The 17,265-nt window shown below is 44.0% G+C and overlaps 2 protein-coding genes across 3 annotated transcripts; both read left to right on the top strand.

Annotated features, from left to right (window-relative positions):
- The first annotated feature begins 472 nt into the window (after positions 1-472).
- LOC115118237 (E3 ubiquitin/ISG15 ligase TRIM25-like) lies at positions 473-6,571 on the top strand. The gene is made up of 4 exons (XM_029646814.2): positions 473-522; positions 612-713; positions 3,942-4,055; positions 5,817-6,571. The coding sequence occupies exons 2-4, from the start codon at positions 673-675 to the stop codon at positions 6,322-6,324; spliced, it is 663 nt and encodes a 220-aa protein (XP_029502674.2). The 5' UTR covers positions 473-522; positions 612-672; the 3' UTR covers positions 6,325-6,571.
- Positions 6,221-16,989, top strand: LOC115118228 (stonustoxin subunit alpha-like). Of its 2 annotated transcripts, XM_065017230.1 has the most exons (4): positions 6,221-6,303; positions 13,687-13,767; positions 13,924-15,873; positions 16,030-16,989. In XM_065017230.1, the coding sequence occupies exons 2-4, from the start codon at positions 13,731-13,733 to the stop codon at positions 16,545-16,547; spliced, it is 2,505 nt and encodes an 834-aa protein (XP_064873302.1). In that variant the 5' UTR covers positions 6,221-6,303; positions 13,687-13,730; the 3' UTR covers positions 16,548-16,989. The 2 variants fall into 2 exon arrangements, with proteins under 2 accessions (XP_064873302.1, XP_029502665.2); XM_029646805.2 differs by lacking the exon at positions 6,221-6,303 and having other exon boundaries at positions 12,090-13,767.
- Positions 16,990-17,265: the final 276 nt, after the last annotated feature.

A 17,265-nucleotide genomic window follows, 5' to 3' on the forward strand; every position in this document is an offset into this window, starting at 1 on the left:
GATTATAAGCCACGATAACAACCAACCCGTAAACTTTTTACTATCCCAGAACTTAATGTTAAACTACTGATTATAAAACATCTCTGAGTCAAACATTAGATGCTTTATGCAAAACCTTGTGTGATATATGATAACAATTGTGTCTAAAATTGTAGTGTCAAGAAATATTTTGCTGCTTTCCTAATTAAATATCTTCTGAAGGGAGGAATCTGTAGGTCAGTTGTAACATACTGAAGAATTACATTTCAGAGTTGTTATTAGACTTTGGAAAGACTGACTGGCTTTAGTGTTCAGAAAGAAATGACTCCCCAAGCCCCTTCATGTTTTTGGTATAGTTGTTAAAGTTAGATTCACTTAAGGTTAGTGCTATGTGGGATCCTTGGGACATTCAAAGGCCAAAGTTGAATATGAAGCCACTGTCTGTCAACAGTATCTGTCAGCCGACTCCGCCCATTGAAATGTTTAATACGCCATTAACATAGGAAGATCAGGGGGACTAAGGGTGCTGAAGAACTGAGTTCAGTGAGTATAAGTAAATAGGTTTTTGAGGTTGAAATTGTTATTGCGTTGTTGCACATAGAGTATTAATGTATTATGTTTGTGTTGTCTAGGTAGCCTTCCTGATTGAGAGATCTCTCTGAGCAGCATAGTCTTAAAGAGGCATTAGACGATATGGAGCTTGAGGGAGACCCCTCAGAAGTCATGAGTAGGAGGTGAGTCAGAGAGAGGGGCTGTCCATAATAGACCAATAACAATACTTCCTCTGTTTTGATTTTATTAGAGGATGTTTTAAGCTATTGATTTTAAGAGACTAGATTTTTGACGCTACAAAAGCAGCGTAAAGAAACACAATGTCCTAACTATCCTACATGGTAAATGTACAATACTGTACGTGTCCTACACTGAACTATGCTGCTGGAATCTGGGGTTTTAAAGAATTTAAAACAGCTAACACTACAAAAAAAAGAGAGCCATACAATGTTTTCTGGGAAGTGTATAAGTTTGCCCCAATCCTTGCTATTCAAGGAGACATGGGATGAGACCTGTGAAAAAAGGCAGAGGGTTAAATGATTAGGTTATGGAACCATCTTATCAATATATCAGAGGACAGAATAACAAAAACGTTTTTAAACTGAGATAAAACACACAACTACCACTGGAGAAAGGAAGTCAATTACATATTCAAGAAAGCTGATCTACAACACATATTTAGAAACAAGTTAAGATGCAATATCAACCTGATCAAACACAAGTTAACCCTTAGCTACAAAGACAAATGTTCAACTGAAAAATGGCTAAAACCAAAACTCTAAACTTAGAACCAGATCAAAAACAGCGACGATCCAGAACCTTATGTCACCTATCACCTAACCAGAAACCGAAAGTCCTTGTGTGCCCAGTTGAGAACCGGGATAGTGCCTCTGGCAATTGAAGTAGGTAGGTTCAATGCCTTAGATGAGGGAGAGTGACTATGTACTGTTTGTGGTTTAAGGGGGGTTGAGAATAAACTGCACCTCTTAGTTTACTGTACTTTATATGATGATTTAAGAGCTATACTGTTTGACCAAATGTTGCATAGAAAACATGAACTCTTCTGGAGTAAAGATGAAGAAAAACTTAAATGGCTATTTAGGAAATAAATATTCCTGGTTGCAAATTTTATTTCCAAAGCTTGGAAGATGCAACAAGATAAGTTGAATACTTGAAAGGTTGTTTTCTCAATAGTTTTTCACTGCCGTATGAACGTATGTTTATATATCTATACAGTTGAAGTCAGAAGTTTACATACACTTAGTTTGGGAGTCATTGAAACTCATTTTTCAACCACTCCACAAATTTCTTGTTAACAAACTATAGTTCTGGGAAGTCGGTTAGGACATTTACTTTGTGCACGACACAAGTCATTTTTCAAACAATTTTTTACAGACAGATTATTTAACTTATAATTCACTGTATCACAATTCCAGTGGGTCAGAAGTTTACATACACTAAATTGAATGTGCCTTTAAACAGCTTGGAAAATTTCAGAAAATGATGGCATGGCTTTAGAAGCTTCTGATAGGCTAATTGACATAATTTGAGTCAATGGGAGGTGTATCTGTGGATGCATTTCAAGGCCTACCTTCAAACTCAGTGCCTCTTTGCTTGACATCATGGGAAAATCAGAAGAAATCAGCCAATACCTCAGAAAGAAAATTGTAGACCTTCACAAGTCTGGTTCATCCTTGGGAGCAATTTCCAAATGCCTGAAGGTACCACATTCATCTGTACAAACAATAGTATGCAAGTATAAACACCATGGGAACACGCAGCCTCATACCGCTCAGGAAGGAGATGCGTTCTGTCTCCTAGAGATGAACGTACTTTGGTGCGAAAAGTGCAAATCAATCCCAGAACAACAGCAAAGGACCTTGTGAAGATGCTGGAGGAAACAGGTACAAAAGTATCTATATCTACAGTAAAAAGAGTCCTATATCGACATAACCTGAAAGGCCACTCAGCAAGGAAAAAGCCACTGCTCCAAAACTGCCATAAAAAAAGCCAGACTATGGTTTGCAACTGCACATGGGGACAAAGAAATATCCTCTGGTCTGATGAAACAAAAATATAACTATTTGGCCATAATGATCATTGTTATGTTTGGAGGAAAAAGGGGGATGCTTGCAAGCCGAAGAACACCATCCCAACCGTGAAGCACGGGGGTGGCAGCGTCATGTTGTGGGGATGCTTTGCTGCAGGAGGGACTGATGCACTTCACAAAATAGATGGCATAATGAGGTAGGAAAGTTATGTGGATATATTGATGCAACATCCCAAGACATCAGTCAGGAAGTTAAAGCTTGGTCGCAAATGGCTCTTCCAAATGGACAATGGCCCCAAGCATACTTCCAAAGTTGTGGCAAAATGACTGAAGGACAACAAAGTCAAGGTATTGGAGTAGCCATCACAAAACCCTGACCTCAATCCTATAGAAAATTTGTGGGCAGAACAAAAAAGGTGTGTGTGAGAAAGGAGGCCTACAAACCTGACTCAGTTACACCAGCTCTCAGGAGGAATGGGCCAAAATTCACCCAACTTATTGTGGGAAGCTTGTGGAAGGCTACCTGAAACATTTGACCCAAGTTAAACAATTTAAAGGCAATATTACCAAATACTAATTGAGTGTATGTAAACTTCTGACCCACTGGGCATGTGATAAAAGAAATAAAAGCTGAAATAAATCATTCTCTTTACCATTATTCTGACATTTCACATTCTTAAAATAAAGTGGTGATCCTTAGTGACCTAAAACAGGGAATTTTTACTAGGATTAAATGTCAGGAATTGTGAAAAACTGAGTTTAAATATATTTGGCTAAAGTGTATGTAAACTTCAGACTTCAACTGAATATATATATATATGTATGTGTGTGTGTAAGTGTGCACATATAGACATAATTATTTTATTTAGCTACAGCAAATACAGTGTCTTATAAGCCCATGTGGGAGGGGCATCCTCCAGCAGGTAGCCTAGTGTTTAGAGCCAGAAACCAAAATGTTGCTGGATCGAATCCCCGAGCTGACAAGGTAAAAATCTGACGTTCTGCCCCTGAACAAGGCAGTTAAACCACTGGTCCCCGGGAGGCCGTCATTGTAAATAAGAATGTGTTCTTAACTGACTTGCCTAGTTAAATAAAGGTATATTTTTTATTTTTTAAATGCTGAAGATGTAATAATAAAATGTATCAATTAATCAAATCCATCAATCATGTACAACTATCTGAGGCCAAACCCTGAGCAAAGTTCAGTTTTACCACTGATTATAGTCCAGAATTACAAACAACCCATAAACCTTTACTATCCCATAAATTCATGTTACACTACGGATTATAAAACATCTCTGAATCAAACATTAGTTGCTTAAAACAAAACCTTGTGATAAGAATATTGTCTGAATTGTAGTGTCAAGGAGGAGAGAGTTGAGTCACCTGGTCTCAGCTGCCTGTCTATGAAGAGTAACAGGTCAATGTTTGAACCCATTCACTTCAGAGGAGAAACCATGCCCCCAGATCTAAGGTGAGAGGTTTGAAAAAGGCCAGACTGCAACACTACATAGTTTCAGCCCGGTCGCACCAACTAGATATAGGATAGTACACGTTTTTTGAGCACAAATGGTCTGTTCACACCAAAATAATATAATCAGCTCTATCATATGAACCCGCATCATGAGACATGGAGGAACGTATTATATCATGAGACATGGAGGGATGTATCATATCATGAGACATGGAGGGATGTATCATATCATGAGACATGGAGGGATGTATCATATCATGAGACATGGAGGGATGTATCATATCATGAGACATGGAGGAACGTATCATATCATGAGACATGGAGGGATGTATCATATCATGAGACATGGAGGGATGTATCATATCATGAGACATGGAGGGTTGTATCATATCATGAGACATGGAGGGATGTATCATATCATGAGACATGGAGGAACGTATCATATCATGAGACATGGAGGGATGTATCATATCATGAGACATGGAGGGATGTATCATATCATGAGACATGGAGGGATGTATCATATCATGAGACATGGAGGGATGTATCATGTCATGTGACATGGAGGGATGTATCATATCATGAGACATGGAGGGATGTATCATGTCATGTGACATGGAGGAACGTATCATATCATGAGACATGGAGGGATGTATCATATCATGAGACATGGAGGAACGTATCATATCATGAGACATGGAGGGATGTATCATATCATGAGACATGGAGGGATGTATCATATCATGAGACATGGAGGAACGTATCATATCATGAGACATGGAGGAATGTATCATATCATGTGACATGGGCTGCATTCCCGAACACGCAAAACCCTCTCCCCTCAGTCCTCAAATTAAGTGGATACTTCTGATGACGTATCATAACATATGATGAGTTGACAGTTGCAGGGCAAGGAGCGAGGGAAGAATTCATTCATTTTAAATGGACCACCCTTGCCCGGAAATTTGTCACTTGTTCATCCTACAGTTGTGTTTTCAGTTATCATGGAAAAACCGATAGCTGTTGTGTGTGTTTATATGCGCTACAGTCAATTATGATTTGCTTTTCATATCTAGGCTGGAAGACAAAGCATCCACAGACATCGAATACTAGCCATCCAAACGATATCAGGTCAAATGGAAAATTACAACGTATAAGTGTGATGTTAGGGAAAGTTATATGAGCTAGCTAACGTTTCCAAAAGCTAACCAAACAAAAACATCATTACTTTTACCATACGTGTTTGTGCCGTCATGTGCATCAGGAGCACAATTTCTGACTGTTTTTACTTACACTTGTATGTTGACTTCTCCATATTGATGTTGGTTTTAAGTTTCGGATGACTTTTCTTAGCGGATGTACAATCATCGCAAATTGAATTATGGGGCGTTTCAGGACAGCACACTCGATCACAAACGAGGGCTGTTACGTTGCCAACTTCCTTTGCTTGGCTAATTCTTTGGACTGACGGCAAAGATGGCCGCGTGAGTTTCCCGAAGGGCATAAAGTGAGCGTGTCTTTTACGTGTTTGAAACGCAGCCATAGAGGAACGTATCATATCATATGACATGGAGGATCGTATCACACCATGTGACACGGAAGAACCTAAAAAAATATAATATAATGTTAATTGGTGCGACCAGGTTGACCGTTTTGAAGGAAGGCAATACACAGTTAACTATGTCTGTCTGTCTGTCTGTCTGTCTGTCTGTCTGTCTGTCTGTCTGTCTGTCTCTGTGTATCTCTCTCTCTCTCTCTCAGGGCCAGTTTGCTGACTGTACATCATTTCAGATGCCCTTTGTGTTCAGATGTGATGAGGAACCCGGTCTCCATTCCCTGTGGACACAGTTACTGCAGGCAGTGTATCAGCACACACTGGGCCCAGCCCGGCCATGCAGGAAACTATGTGTGCCCCCAGTGCAATAAGAGATTCAGAGCCAAGCCTGTGCTCTACACTAACACAGCCTTGGCCAAGGTGCTCCACGAGCTCCAGCAGGCAGGCTTCAGTCCTGCCCTCCCTGCTCTGGGCTACGCTGGGCCCGTGGATGTGGCATGTGATATATGCTCTGGCCAGAAGCTGAGGGCGGTTAAGTCCTGTTTGACCTGCACTGTCTCCTACTGTGAGCCTCACGTCAGGCAGCACTACACCATCCCAGCTCTGCAGAGACACACCCTGGCCGATGTTATTGGATACGGTGGACACAAAGACCACCATGGTAACACTGGAAAGACAGAGAGAATCAAAGAGGTACTGTCATTAGAAATATAATATTAGACATGACTACAAGCACTTATCTGGGTTGTTCCACCAATCGAGTACTTTTTGGGTAGTGTAATTTGGTCATTTAAATGTTTTTACATTTTAGCATTCGGTCATAAAGGCACATGAATAACTTCAATAATCATGTTTTCCCATCACAAGAGGTGAAATAAATAAAATGACTATAGTAAGTGACAAATAAAGTAACATGTTTGACCATAACAGGGTTGATGTTTTCATCTTAAATCGTCCATAAATCCACTTGTGACAGGGCCAGGGGTAAGGGCGAGGGCCAGGGGTAAGGGCGAGGGCCAGGGGTAAGGGAGAGGGCCAGGGGTAAGGGAGAGGGCCAGGGGTAAGAGGGACAGGGGTAAGGGAGAGGGCCAGGGGTAGGGGGAGGGCCAGGGGTAAGGGAGAGGGCCAGGGGTAAGGGAGGGGAGGGCCAGGGGTAAGGGAGAGGGCCAGGGGGTAAGGGAGAGGGCCAGGGGTAAGGGAGGGGAGGGCCAGGGGTAAGGGAGAGGGCCAGGGGTAAGGGAGAGGGCCAGGGGTAGGGGAGGGCCAGGGGTAAGGGAGAGGGCCAGGGTTATGGGAGAGGGCCAGGAGTAAGGGAGAGGGCCAGGGTTATAGGAGAGGGCCAGGGGTAAGGGAGAGGGCCAGGGGTAAGGGAGAGGGCCAGGGGTAAGGGAGAGGGACAGGGGTAAGGGGAGAGGGCCAGGGTTATGGGAGAGGGCCAGGGGAGAGGGCCAGGGGTAAGGGAGAAGGCCAGGGGTAAGGGCTAAGGGAGAGGGGTAAGGGGAGGGCCAGGGGTAAGGGCCAGGGGGTAAGGGAGAGGGCCAGGGGGTAAGGGAGAGGGCCAGGGGTAAGGGAGAGGGCCAGGGGTAAGGGAGAGGGCCAGGGGTAGGGGAGGGCCAGGGGTAAGGGAGAGGGCCAGGAGTAAGGGAGAGGGCCAGGGTTATAGGAGAGGGCCAGGGTTATAGGAGAGGGCCAGGGGTAAGGGAGAGGGCCAGGGGTAAGGGAGAGGGCCAGGGGTAAGGGGAGAGGGCCAGGGGTAAGGGAGAGGGCCAGGGTTATGGGAGAGGGCCAGGGGTAAGGGAGAAGGCCAGGGGTAAGGGCCAGGGCTAAGGGAGAGGGGTAAGGGGAGGGCCAGGGGTAAGGGCCAGGGGGTAAGGAAGAGGGCCAGGGGTAAGGGAGAGGGCCAGGGGTAAGGGAGAGGGCCAGGGGTAGGGCCAGGGGTAAGGGAGAGGGCCAGGGGTAAGGGAGAGGGGTAAGGGCCAGGGGTAAGGGAGAGGGCCAGGGGTAAGGGCCAGGGGTAAGGGAGAGGGCCAGGGGTAAGGGAGAGGGCCAGGGGTAAGGGAGAGGGCCAGGGTTATGGGAGAGGGCCAGGGGTAAGGGAGAAGGCCAGGGGTAAGGGCCAGGGCTAAGGGAGAGGGGTAAGGGGAGGGCCAGGGGGTAAGGGCCAGGGGGTAAGGGAGAGGGCCAGGGGTAAGGGAGAGGGCCAGGGGTAAGGAGAGGGCCAGGGGTAGGGCCAGGGGTAAGGGAGAGGGCCAGGGGTAAGGGAGAGGGGTAAGGGCCAGGGGTAAGGGAGAGGGCCAGGGGTAAAGGAGAGGAACAGGGATAAGGTAGAGGGGTAAGGGAGAGGGCCAGGGGTAAGGGAGAAGGCCAGGGGTAAGGGCCAGGGCTAAGGGAGAGGGGTAAGGGGAGGGCCAGGGGTAAGGGCCAGGGGGTAAGGGAGAGGGCCAGGGGTAAGGGAGAGGGCCAGGGGTAAGGGAGAGGGCCAGGGGTAGGGCCAGGGGTAAGGGAGAGGGCCAGGGGTAAGGGAGAGGGGTAAGGGCCAGGGGTAAGGGAGAGGGCCAGGGGTAAAGGAGAGGAACAGGGATAAGGTAGAGGGGTAAGGGAGAGGGCCAGGGGTAAGGGAGAGGGCCAGTGGTAAGGGAGAGGGGTAAGGGAGAGGGCCAGGGATAAGGTAGAGGGAGAGGGGTAAGGGAGAGGGCCAGGGGTAAGGGAGAGGGCCAGGGGTAAGGGAGAGGACCAGGGGTAAGGGAGAGGGGTAAGGGAGAGGGCCCAGGGTAAGGGAGAGGGGTAACGGAGAGGTGCAAGTTTAGTCATTTTTTACCTTCATACTGGCTTCACATGCTCGTGGAAAATAGGAAACTGGGATGTGGAAAGTACGACATGATAGTGTTCAAATGATTTTGAAGTCATAACAATTCTTTAACCAATACAATTCTAGCTTGCTTGATAAGCTAGCTAACAATTCTAATAATAAAGTTAGCTAGCTTGCTTAACATTGACAATATGGTCAGACTAGCTACATCAAAATATTGACATGGTTGTAATGGTCAAAATCTGATTTGTCATCATCTTTTGGTTGAAAAGGGGAAAGGTGGTGAAAAGTCACAACTCGGATAACAACATTTTCCCACTTGTAATTCCGACATGGAGGGTTGTTCAAGTGAACTTTCCCACTGGGAACTAGGAGCTCCGATAGCGCGTGAATGTGGCATCAGCATCACTCCTGTCACAGGCGTCCTCCTCTTCATCTGAAGAGGAGAGGCGAGAAGGATCGGAGGACCAAAATGCAGCGTGGTATGTGTTCATGATGAAATTTAATAAAGAAAACACTGAACACTGAAACACACGAAACATAACAAAAAACAAATAACGACCGTGAAGCTAAATGAGAACTGTGCTGACACAAGAAATCAACATAGACAATCACCCACAAACAAACAGTAAAACCCAGGCTACCTAAGTATGATTCTCAATCAGAGACAACTAATGACACCTGCCTCTGATTGAGAACCATACTCGGCCGAAACATAGAAATCCCAAAATCATAGAAAAACAAACATAGACTGCCCACCCCAACTCACGCCCTGACCATACAAAATAATGACAAAAACAACAGAAATAAAGGTCAGAACGTGACAACTCCGTCATATAGTATTCTTTCTAACAAAGATATCAACATATATTTTAGGATGTTGTGGACCCCTGGAAATAATCAGAATTAATGTAAACATTATGGTTTTAAAAACATAGCTTGTCCAAAAAAGTGGTCTCTTGGGGTATAAGCCGCTGGACATAAGAAGTTAATTAACCTCTTAAGAATCCGACTCTTTATTTCAATTTCCACCTAAAATGACATACCCAAATCTAACTGCCTGTAACTCAGGCCCTGAAGCAAGGATAGGCATATTATTGTTACTATTTCAAAGGAAACACTTTAAAGGTTGTGGAAATGTGAAAGGAATGTAGGAGAATATAACATAATAGATCTGGTAAAAGATAATACAAAGAAAAAAACAACCGTTCTTTTGTATTTGTTTTGTACCATCATCTTTGAAATGCAAGAGGAAGGCCAAAATGTAGTTTTCCAGCCCAGCTGCAATTTAGATTATGGCCAATATATGTGCAAAGTTTTAGACTGATCCAATGAACCATTGCGTTTCAGTAAAAGGATTTGTATCTATACTGCCCACATGTGCCTAATTCGTTTATTAATAACTTTTCAAGTTTAAAACTGTGCACTCTCCTCAAGCAATAGCATGGTATTATTTCACTGTAATAGCTACTGTAAATTGGACAGTGCAGTTCGATTAACAAGAATTTAAGCTTTCTGCCAATATCAGATATGTCTTTGTCCTGGGAAATTCTCTTGTTACTTACACTTTTAACATAGGCCCTGTTGTTACCTCATATTCCAGCGATAATGCCTTGCAATACGCCTGGGAAGAAAACACACAACTTGCCGTTGGCTCAACTTACACCAAGGCAAACATTTTGACAGTATTAGCCCACACAGCTACAAGGATGCACTTTCATGCCAGGTTTAGGACCTCATTTTAAGCTTATATAGACCCCAACTGATGTATAGAACAATCTTAAAATGATCTACTTTGGTTTAGATACAAATATCATGAAACCTACAACGCAAACCTATAACTCAATTTTCCACCCCAAAACACCAGAAAATGGCCAAAATGAGTGGAAATATCTCACATGCTTTTACATTATGATTTGACTATTATGTGTTCTATGTTGCTTTTGAAAAAATTATAAAAAAATAGTTTCACTATATTAAAACAAGAATGTAGTTCACTTAACAGGGTTGACCTTAAAATGAAAGAGAGACATAATGTATCACTAAACACAAGGAATAAATAATAATAATAACCAGAAATGACTTCAAAGCAACAAAATAACTTTACAATGAGAAATTGAGAAATGTTGTGATTTCATTGGGTAAGAATCTTCCTAGAAGTCAGAAAAACATGACAAAACGCAGATTTCTTTGCACTTTCGCAAGTCTTTATTCATAAAAATCTGATTTATTGAATTTTCCATGCAGTCTTCATTATTTTATATGCACTTCATTTAATATAACAGGCTTTTAAAATGAGATATTTGTGCACAATCTCTACTTAAAACATCAAAGGGAGGAAAAACGTACTCCATTCGTGGAACGACCCAACTATTGTTGATATAATGAGACTTACTGTGTGTGTGTCCTGTTTACTCTTCGGGAGAGGAATAATGAGAATGAGGTAGAGGGGAGCGTCTCTAAAAAGATGAAGATGGGGGAAGAAGATTCTGAGCTGAAGAAAATCATCTCTGAGCTGAAGAAGGAGAATTCAGTATTAAAACAAGAGGCAATTGAGAAACAACGGATGGACATGCACCAATTTGTAAGTCGCTCTGGATAAGAGCGTCTGCTAAATGACTTAAATGTAATGTAAATGACATCAGAACTGCTGACCTGTGTAAGACCATCAACAAACTCCGCTCAGACCTTCAGCAGAAAGCAGCTGAGACTGAGAGAGGAAACCTGGAGAATATTACAGCTGGTCAGTGTTAGGGTTGAATATTTTACCGGTATTTTACAAATGTTTCATCCCGAGAATAAATCACTTTTCTCCCGGGTAACCCGGTATTTCACGGCAAAACCGAAAGTGTGATTCAAAAGCATTGTAAAGCATATACTCGACCATGGAAACCCATTTCATGAAGCTCCCGACAAACAGTTATTGTGCCGACATTGCTTCCAGAGGCTGTTTGGAACTTGTTGCAACCGAGGACAGGCGATTTCAGCACTTGGCTGTCCTGTTCTGTGAGCTTGTGTGGCCTACCACTTTGCGCTGAGCCTGTGCTGCTCCTAGACGTTGCCACTTCACAATAATAGCACTTACAGTTGACCAGGCAGCTCTAGCAGGGCATAACTTTGATGAACTGACTTGTTGGAAAGGTGCCATCCTACGACAGTGCCACGTTCAGTCTCTCGATGTGCAAACCTGATAGAGACATACCCCAAGCGACTTACAGCTGTAATCGCAGCAAAAGGTGGCGCTACAAAGTATTAACTTAAGGGGGCTGAATAATTTTGCACGCCCAATTTTTCAGTTTTTGATTTGTTAAAAAAGTTTGAAATATCCAATAAATGTCGTTCCACTTCATGATTGTGTCCCACTTGTTGTTGATTCTTCACAAAAAAATACAGTTTTATATCTTTATGTTTGAAGCCTGAAATGTGGCAAAAGGTCGCAAAGTTCAAGGGGGCCGAATACTTTCGCAAGGCACTGTACATAACAATTCAGACCCTTTACTCAGTACTTTGTTGAAACACCTTTGGCAGCGATTACAGCCTTGCGTCTTCTTGGGTATGACGCTACAAGCTTGGCATACCTGTATTTGGGGAGTTTCTCCCATTCTTCTCTGCAGATAATCTCAAACTCTGTCAAGTTGGATGGGGAGCGTCGCTGCACAGTTATTTTCAGATATCCCCAGAGATGTTCAATCAAGTCCAGGCTCTGGCTGGGCTACTCAAGGACATTCAGAGACTTGTCCCGAAGCCACTCCTGCATTGTCTTGGCTGTGTGCTTAGGGTCATTGTCCTGTTGGAAGGTAAACCTTTGCCCCAGTCTGAGGTCCTGAGTTCTCTGGAGTAGGTTTTAATCAAGGATCTCTCTGTACTTTGCTCCGTTCATCTTTCCCTCGATCCTGACAAGTCTCCCAGTTCCTGCTGCTGAAAACATCCCCACAGCATGATACTGCCACCACCATGCTTCCTCCAGACATGATGCTTGGCATTCAGGCCAAAGAGTTCAATCTTTGTTTCACCAGATCAGAGAATCTTGTATCTCATGGTCTGAGAGTCCTTTAGGTGCCTTTTGGCAAACTTCAAGCTGGCTGTCATGTCCCTTTTACTGAGAAGTGGCTTCTGCCTGGCCACTCTACTATAAAGGCTTGATTGGTGGAGTGCTGCAGAGATGGTTGTCCTTCTGGAAGGTTCTCCCATCTCCACAGAGGAACTCTGGAGCTCTGTCAGAGTGACCATCGGGTTCTTGGTCACCTCCCTGACCAAAAGGCCTTTCTCCCCATATTGCTCAGTTTGGCTGGGAGGCCAGCTCTAAGAAGAGTCTTGGCCTCCATCATTCCATTTAAGAATGATGGAGGCCACTGTATTCTTGAGGACGTTCAATGCTGCAGACATTTTTTGGTACCCTTCCCCAGATCTGTGCCTAGACACAATCCTGTTTCGGAGCTCTACAGACAATTCCTTAGACTTCATGGCTTGGTTTTTTCTCTGACATGCACTGTTAACTATGGGACCTTATATAGACAGGTGTGTGCCTCTCCAAATCATGTCCAATCAATTGAATTTACCACAGGTGGACACCAATCAAGTTGTAGAAACATCTAAAGGCTGATCAATGGAAACACGATGCACCTGATCTCAATTCCAATTCTTATAGTAAAGGGTCTGAATACTTATGTAAATAAGTTTGAAAAAATGTCTAAAAACCTGTTTTCGCTTTGTCACTATGGGGTATTGTGTGTAGATTGATGAGAGAAAAAAGGGATTTAGTCCATTTTAGAATAAGGCTGTAACGTAACAACATTTGGAAATATTCAAGGGGTCTTAATACTTTCCAAATGCAATGTATAGAGATATATATCAATCTACAACAGGATTATCTATTTTGGATGCAATTTGAATGGATTTGATAGAGAGAGAAAGATGTTGAGATCGGTTGTCTGTCCCCACCCTGAGCGTTAAAGATTCATCATGCAGAGGCCAGAGTTAGACATGGCATATATTTAACAGTTCCATTCCATGCTGTTCATATAAATAATTTATTATAATTTTACGGGTTTCTCACAGTTATTTTTCCCAGGAAAAGGGAGTGGTTTTAGGCGGCAAATCCCAGTAAATCTCGGTGTCTCCCGCAATCAACTCTAGTCAGTGTGACTATGATCCTATCAGAATGACAGTTATATATTTCTGAAGTAAATAAGATAGTATTATCAACATGTCTCCTTGTGTGGACTATTGTCTCATATCTTACTGTTCTCTCCCATGTGGTCTCTCAGGCTGGGTGGAGGTGCCAGCTCTGGGTCGGCCCATTCACCCTGGAATGCTGTATGACTGTTGCTCTGAGTCCTTCACTCCAGGTAACTCTACATTGAAGTGATATCTGCACTGATTATGTTCAGAATTATTATGTGTTTATAGGGATAGTGGAATGGATGAGAATAATATAAATGTCTTGGAGAATAAGGAATTATATTAAATTATAATACTGTACATGACATTTTCACTCCCTTCAGACTTCTTGTGTGACTCAGACAATAAGATAAAAAGGAAAATATCCCTGCCGTTCCCATTCACTGAGACCAAGGTAATAGAGACAGACTCTCTGCAGGAGAGGTTCAGAGCTCTGGGACTGGATCAGCCAATCAGAACCAGTTTCCTGTCTGGACTGGTGGATGTGGGAGGAGCTGCAGAGTATCTAAACCATCCTCTCCTGCACAAAGGGGACTATGTGACTCTGCACTACAAGAGAACCACCCGACTGGATCAGTTGACTTTCTTCCTGTTAGAGAAGGTGAGGCGTCCTGAAGTGATTCAGCAGCAAACATCCACACACATGGTCATGGCTGTGACATATGGAACTCAGGCCTTCATCGTTTGTAAGACCAACAGAACATGGACCATGAGCAAAGTTATCAATAAACTGAAGAAAATGATCCAACTTCTCACAGCAGAGGACGGAGCTGCTCAACTAGCTACATCTTCTGGTCTCACCTGTACCTACTATGGAGATCTTGAGACAAATAGAGGTGATAGGGAGATAACTGATCTCAGTGAGTCCTTCCCTAAGCTGCTGGGTCTCAGTGGAGAGAAGGCTGTTCCTCTGAGAGTTTGGCTCTGCCCTCTGAAGAACCTGTACCCTGCAGCAACCTGTGTGAGGGAGATCAGTGAAGACCTGCAGTCCAGGGTAGAGAGAGAGATGGAACACTACAGACGCACAGGCACAAGGTGTGAGGAGATGGTAAAACATGAGTGGGTCAGTAAAGTTCAGGACCTGAAGGATAAAGTGATCCATTTTATAGATCTCATTCAACAGTACCTAGCTCAACTGCAGAAACTCATGGGTAGAATTTTGGTGTCTGTGAGGTCAGGAGTGCAGGAGGAGAAAGCTGTTGAAGAGGAGATGAAAGGTCATGATCTGTCCCCGTTCAGAATGGAAGCAACAGGACAGTGGCTGGATGACAAACAGGCTGAGCTGAAGTTCCTTGAATCTCTTGACTCTAAAATCAGATCTAAGATGGTGTCTACAGACCAGCTGCAAAAAGTCATTAGTAATTCAAAGACAGACACTGTGGTGTGTTTCACTCTCACCTCTCTGGGTGAAACAGACCTGTATCTCTCATCCCTGAAGCAGCATCTTGATTCCCTACAGACATACTCACAGACCAGGCCTGGCCACCGCTACCAGCACACTCAACCCTGGTTCAAGTCTGAGGAGAACAAGGAGAGAGTAACAACGGCAGCTAGAGCTTTTCTTGATTTCGTTAAGGTCACCAAGAAACTCAAGTTCGTTGCAACCTCCATTCCAAATTATTCCACTCCTGGAGCCTCCATCCATCTCTACCAGGGAGGCAGGTTAGTGGACTCTGACTATGAAGCTGTGTCAAAGCCTGAGACTGTTAAGGTAGTAGACACAGAGCAGAGTAGTGTGACCCTCCTCTTATCCCCGTCAAAGACTGGACACACTGACAGGTTCAGAGTGGAGTACAGACCTGTCAGACCTGACCTGTTCTTTCTCCATGAGGAGAAGAACTGGAGAAGCATGACGACCGGAGAAAATGGGAAAGCCTTTGTGATATCAGGCCTGGAGAGAGATACACAGTACCAGATCAGACACAGAGCAGAGGACATGGCAGGAGTGACTAGTGAGTTCAGTGACATCACTGTGGCAGAGACTGGGTCAGGGTCTGAGCCTGGGCGTCCGGTAGTCCAGTCAGCAGACAGAAACTCGGTCACTCTGACCTGGAGAAGACCAGTGGAGGCTGCAAAGGGACGGCCTGTGCTCCACTACAGACTGGAGTACAGAGAGGAGGGACAGGACGAGTGGGTCATACTGCTAACAGACAGGGACGAGTGTGTGTACTCCCTAACACCCACACACACCTCTTGCAGAGTCAGAGTGTGTGCCATCTATAGAGAGGGAGACATGAGTGAACCTAGCAAAGAAACAGTCATCCCACTGGCAGGTACGGTTATTTTGAGTATTATATTATTCATACTTCAGTATAACATGCGCCTGTTCCAAAATCTAGTAAACCATCATGTTGTATCTCAAATCAGATTTTTCCTTTCTAATCTATAGTGACATTTGTGATCGTGGTAATTGTTGTTCCTCTCCACAGCTGATGTGACTCTGGACCCTGATACAGCTCACTGTGAGTTGATCCTGTCTGATAATGGGAGGAGAGTGACAGTAGGAAAAAATAGGAAGGTTCCTAATAATCCACAGAGATTTGATGGGTGGGCCTGTATCCTGGGAAAGGAGGGCTTCCGCTCTGGACGACACTTCTGGCACGTGGAGGTGAATATTGAGGTGGAGGCAAGTTGGGCTGTAGGAGAGACCAAGGAGTCTGCTGAAAGGAAAGGATGGTTCTCTTTCTCTCCAAATGAAGGTTACTGGTGTTCTTCTTGTAGTTCCACCCTGTGTGTCTTCAAGACCAACCTCCCCTGGCCCTCTAACCTCAAAGTGTTGGATGTGTGTGTGGATATTGAGGAGAGGTGGGTCTCCTTCTACAACGCCGTGTCCAGGAGTCACGTTTACACCATCACTGACATGGTCTTCACTAAGGGAGAGAGGATCTACCCACTGTTTCGAACTTATGGAAGAGATAAAGGCCTTGTGATCCAGGAGCTGAAATAGACTTCCAGGCATCATAAGAACCCTTGAACAGAAAAGTGGGCAGTCATCCAAAGAGCAGACAACATTAGAGGTTCAGAGTGCGTCCTAATTATCTCCCTTTGTCCCATAGTGTGCACTTGCTCACCCCCTTCACTGATTTGAAAGAAAATGACTGGTATAAGAAATATGGTGGAAACTAACTCCCACTAGCACATGACTCCACCAATCCAAAATATTAATGGGGAGTAATGAACGAGTGCACACTTCAGGAGGAAGGGAGAGATTTTTGGGACAACCTCAGCGTGTGCAACGTTCTGTTGCGGTTTAGGGAATTCCATAATCACACACCAGTGCTGTACCTCCCTCTAGTGGCTGGTGTCTGCAGCACATATGTTTGCCAATGTGTGAATAGAAATCTCCAACAACGGGCGCCAAAACAGCCCGCAGTGGGGGGGGGGGGGGGGGTAAATATGCATACATACATACATTGTATATATATATACATACATATATTTTTTTACCTATATTTTCCTTTATTATTTTCCCCTAACCCTAACTCCCATCCCCTAATTGTAGTGAACTTATAGACAACAGCACTTAGGCTTCTACTTCGAGCTTATACATACTATATACATTTTAGTGACACAGTATATTTAAAATGTGTTATATTTTGTTTGTTTTAAATCTCATATTTCAGCTACCATCAACCCCTCAACTATCTCTGAAGACCATCCAGTTT

Source organism: Oncorhynchus nerka, linkage group LG4, assembly GCF_034236695.1.
Source record: "Oncorhynchus nerka isolate Pitt River linkage group LG4, Oner_Uvic_2.0, whole genome shotgun sequence".
In the NCBI taxonomy this organism is placed as follows: Eukaryota; Metazoa; Chordata; class Actinopteri; order Salmoniformes; family Salmonidae; genus Oncorhynchus; species Oncorhynchus nerka.

Coding starts and splice junctions, on each gene's coding strand:
- LOC115118237 (XM_029646814.2), top strand. CDS start 673: ATGGAGCTTGAGGGAGACCCCTCAGAAGTCATGAGTAGGAG. Junction 714..3,941: donor TCAGAAGTCATGAGTAGGAG/GTGAGTCAGAGA, acceptor TCTGAATTGTAG/TGTCAAGGAGGAGAGAGTTG. Junction 4,056..5,816: donor ACCATGCCCCCAGATCTAAG/GTGAGAGGTTTG, acceptor TCTCTCTCTCAG/GGCCAGTTTGCTGACTGTAC.
- LOC115118228 (XM_029646805.2), top strand. CDS start 13,626: ATGTCTCCTTGTGTGGACTATTGTCTCATATCTTACTGTTCTCTCCCA. Junction 13,768..13,923: donor CTCTGAGTCCTTCACTCCAG/GTAACTCTACAT, acceptor CACTCCCTTCAG/ACTTCTTGTGTGACTCAGAC. Junction 15,874..16,029: donor AACAGTCATCCCACTGGCAG/GTACGGTTATTT, acceptor TCCTCTCCACAG/CTGATGTGACTCTGGACCCT.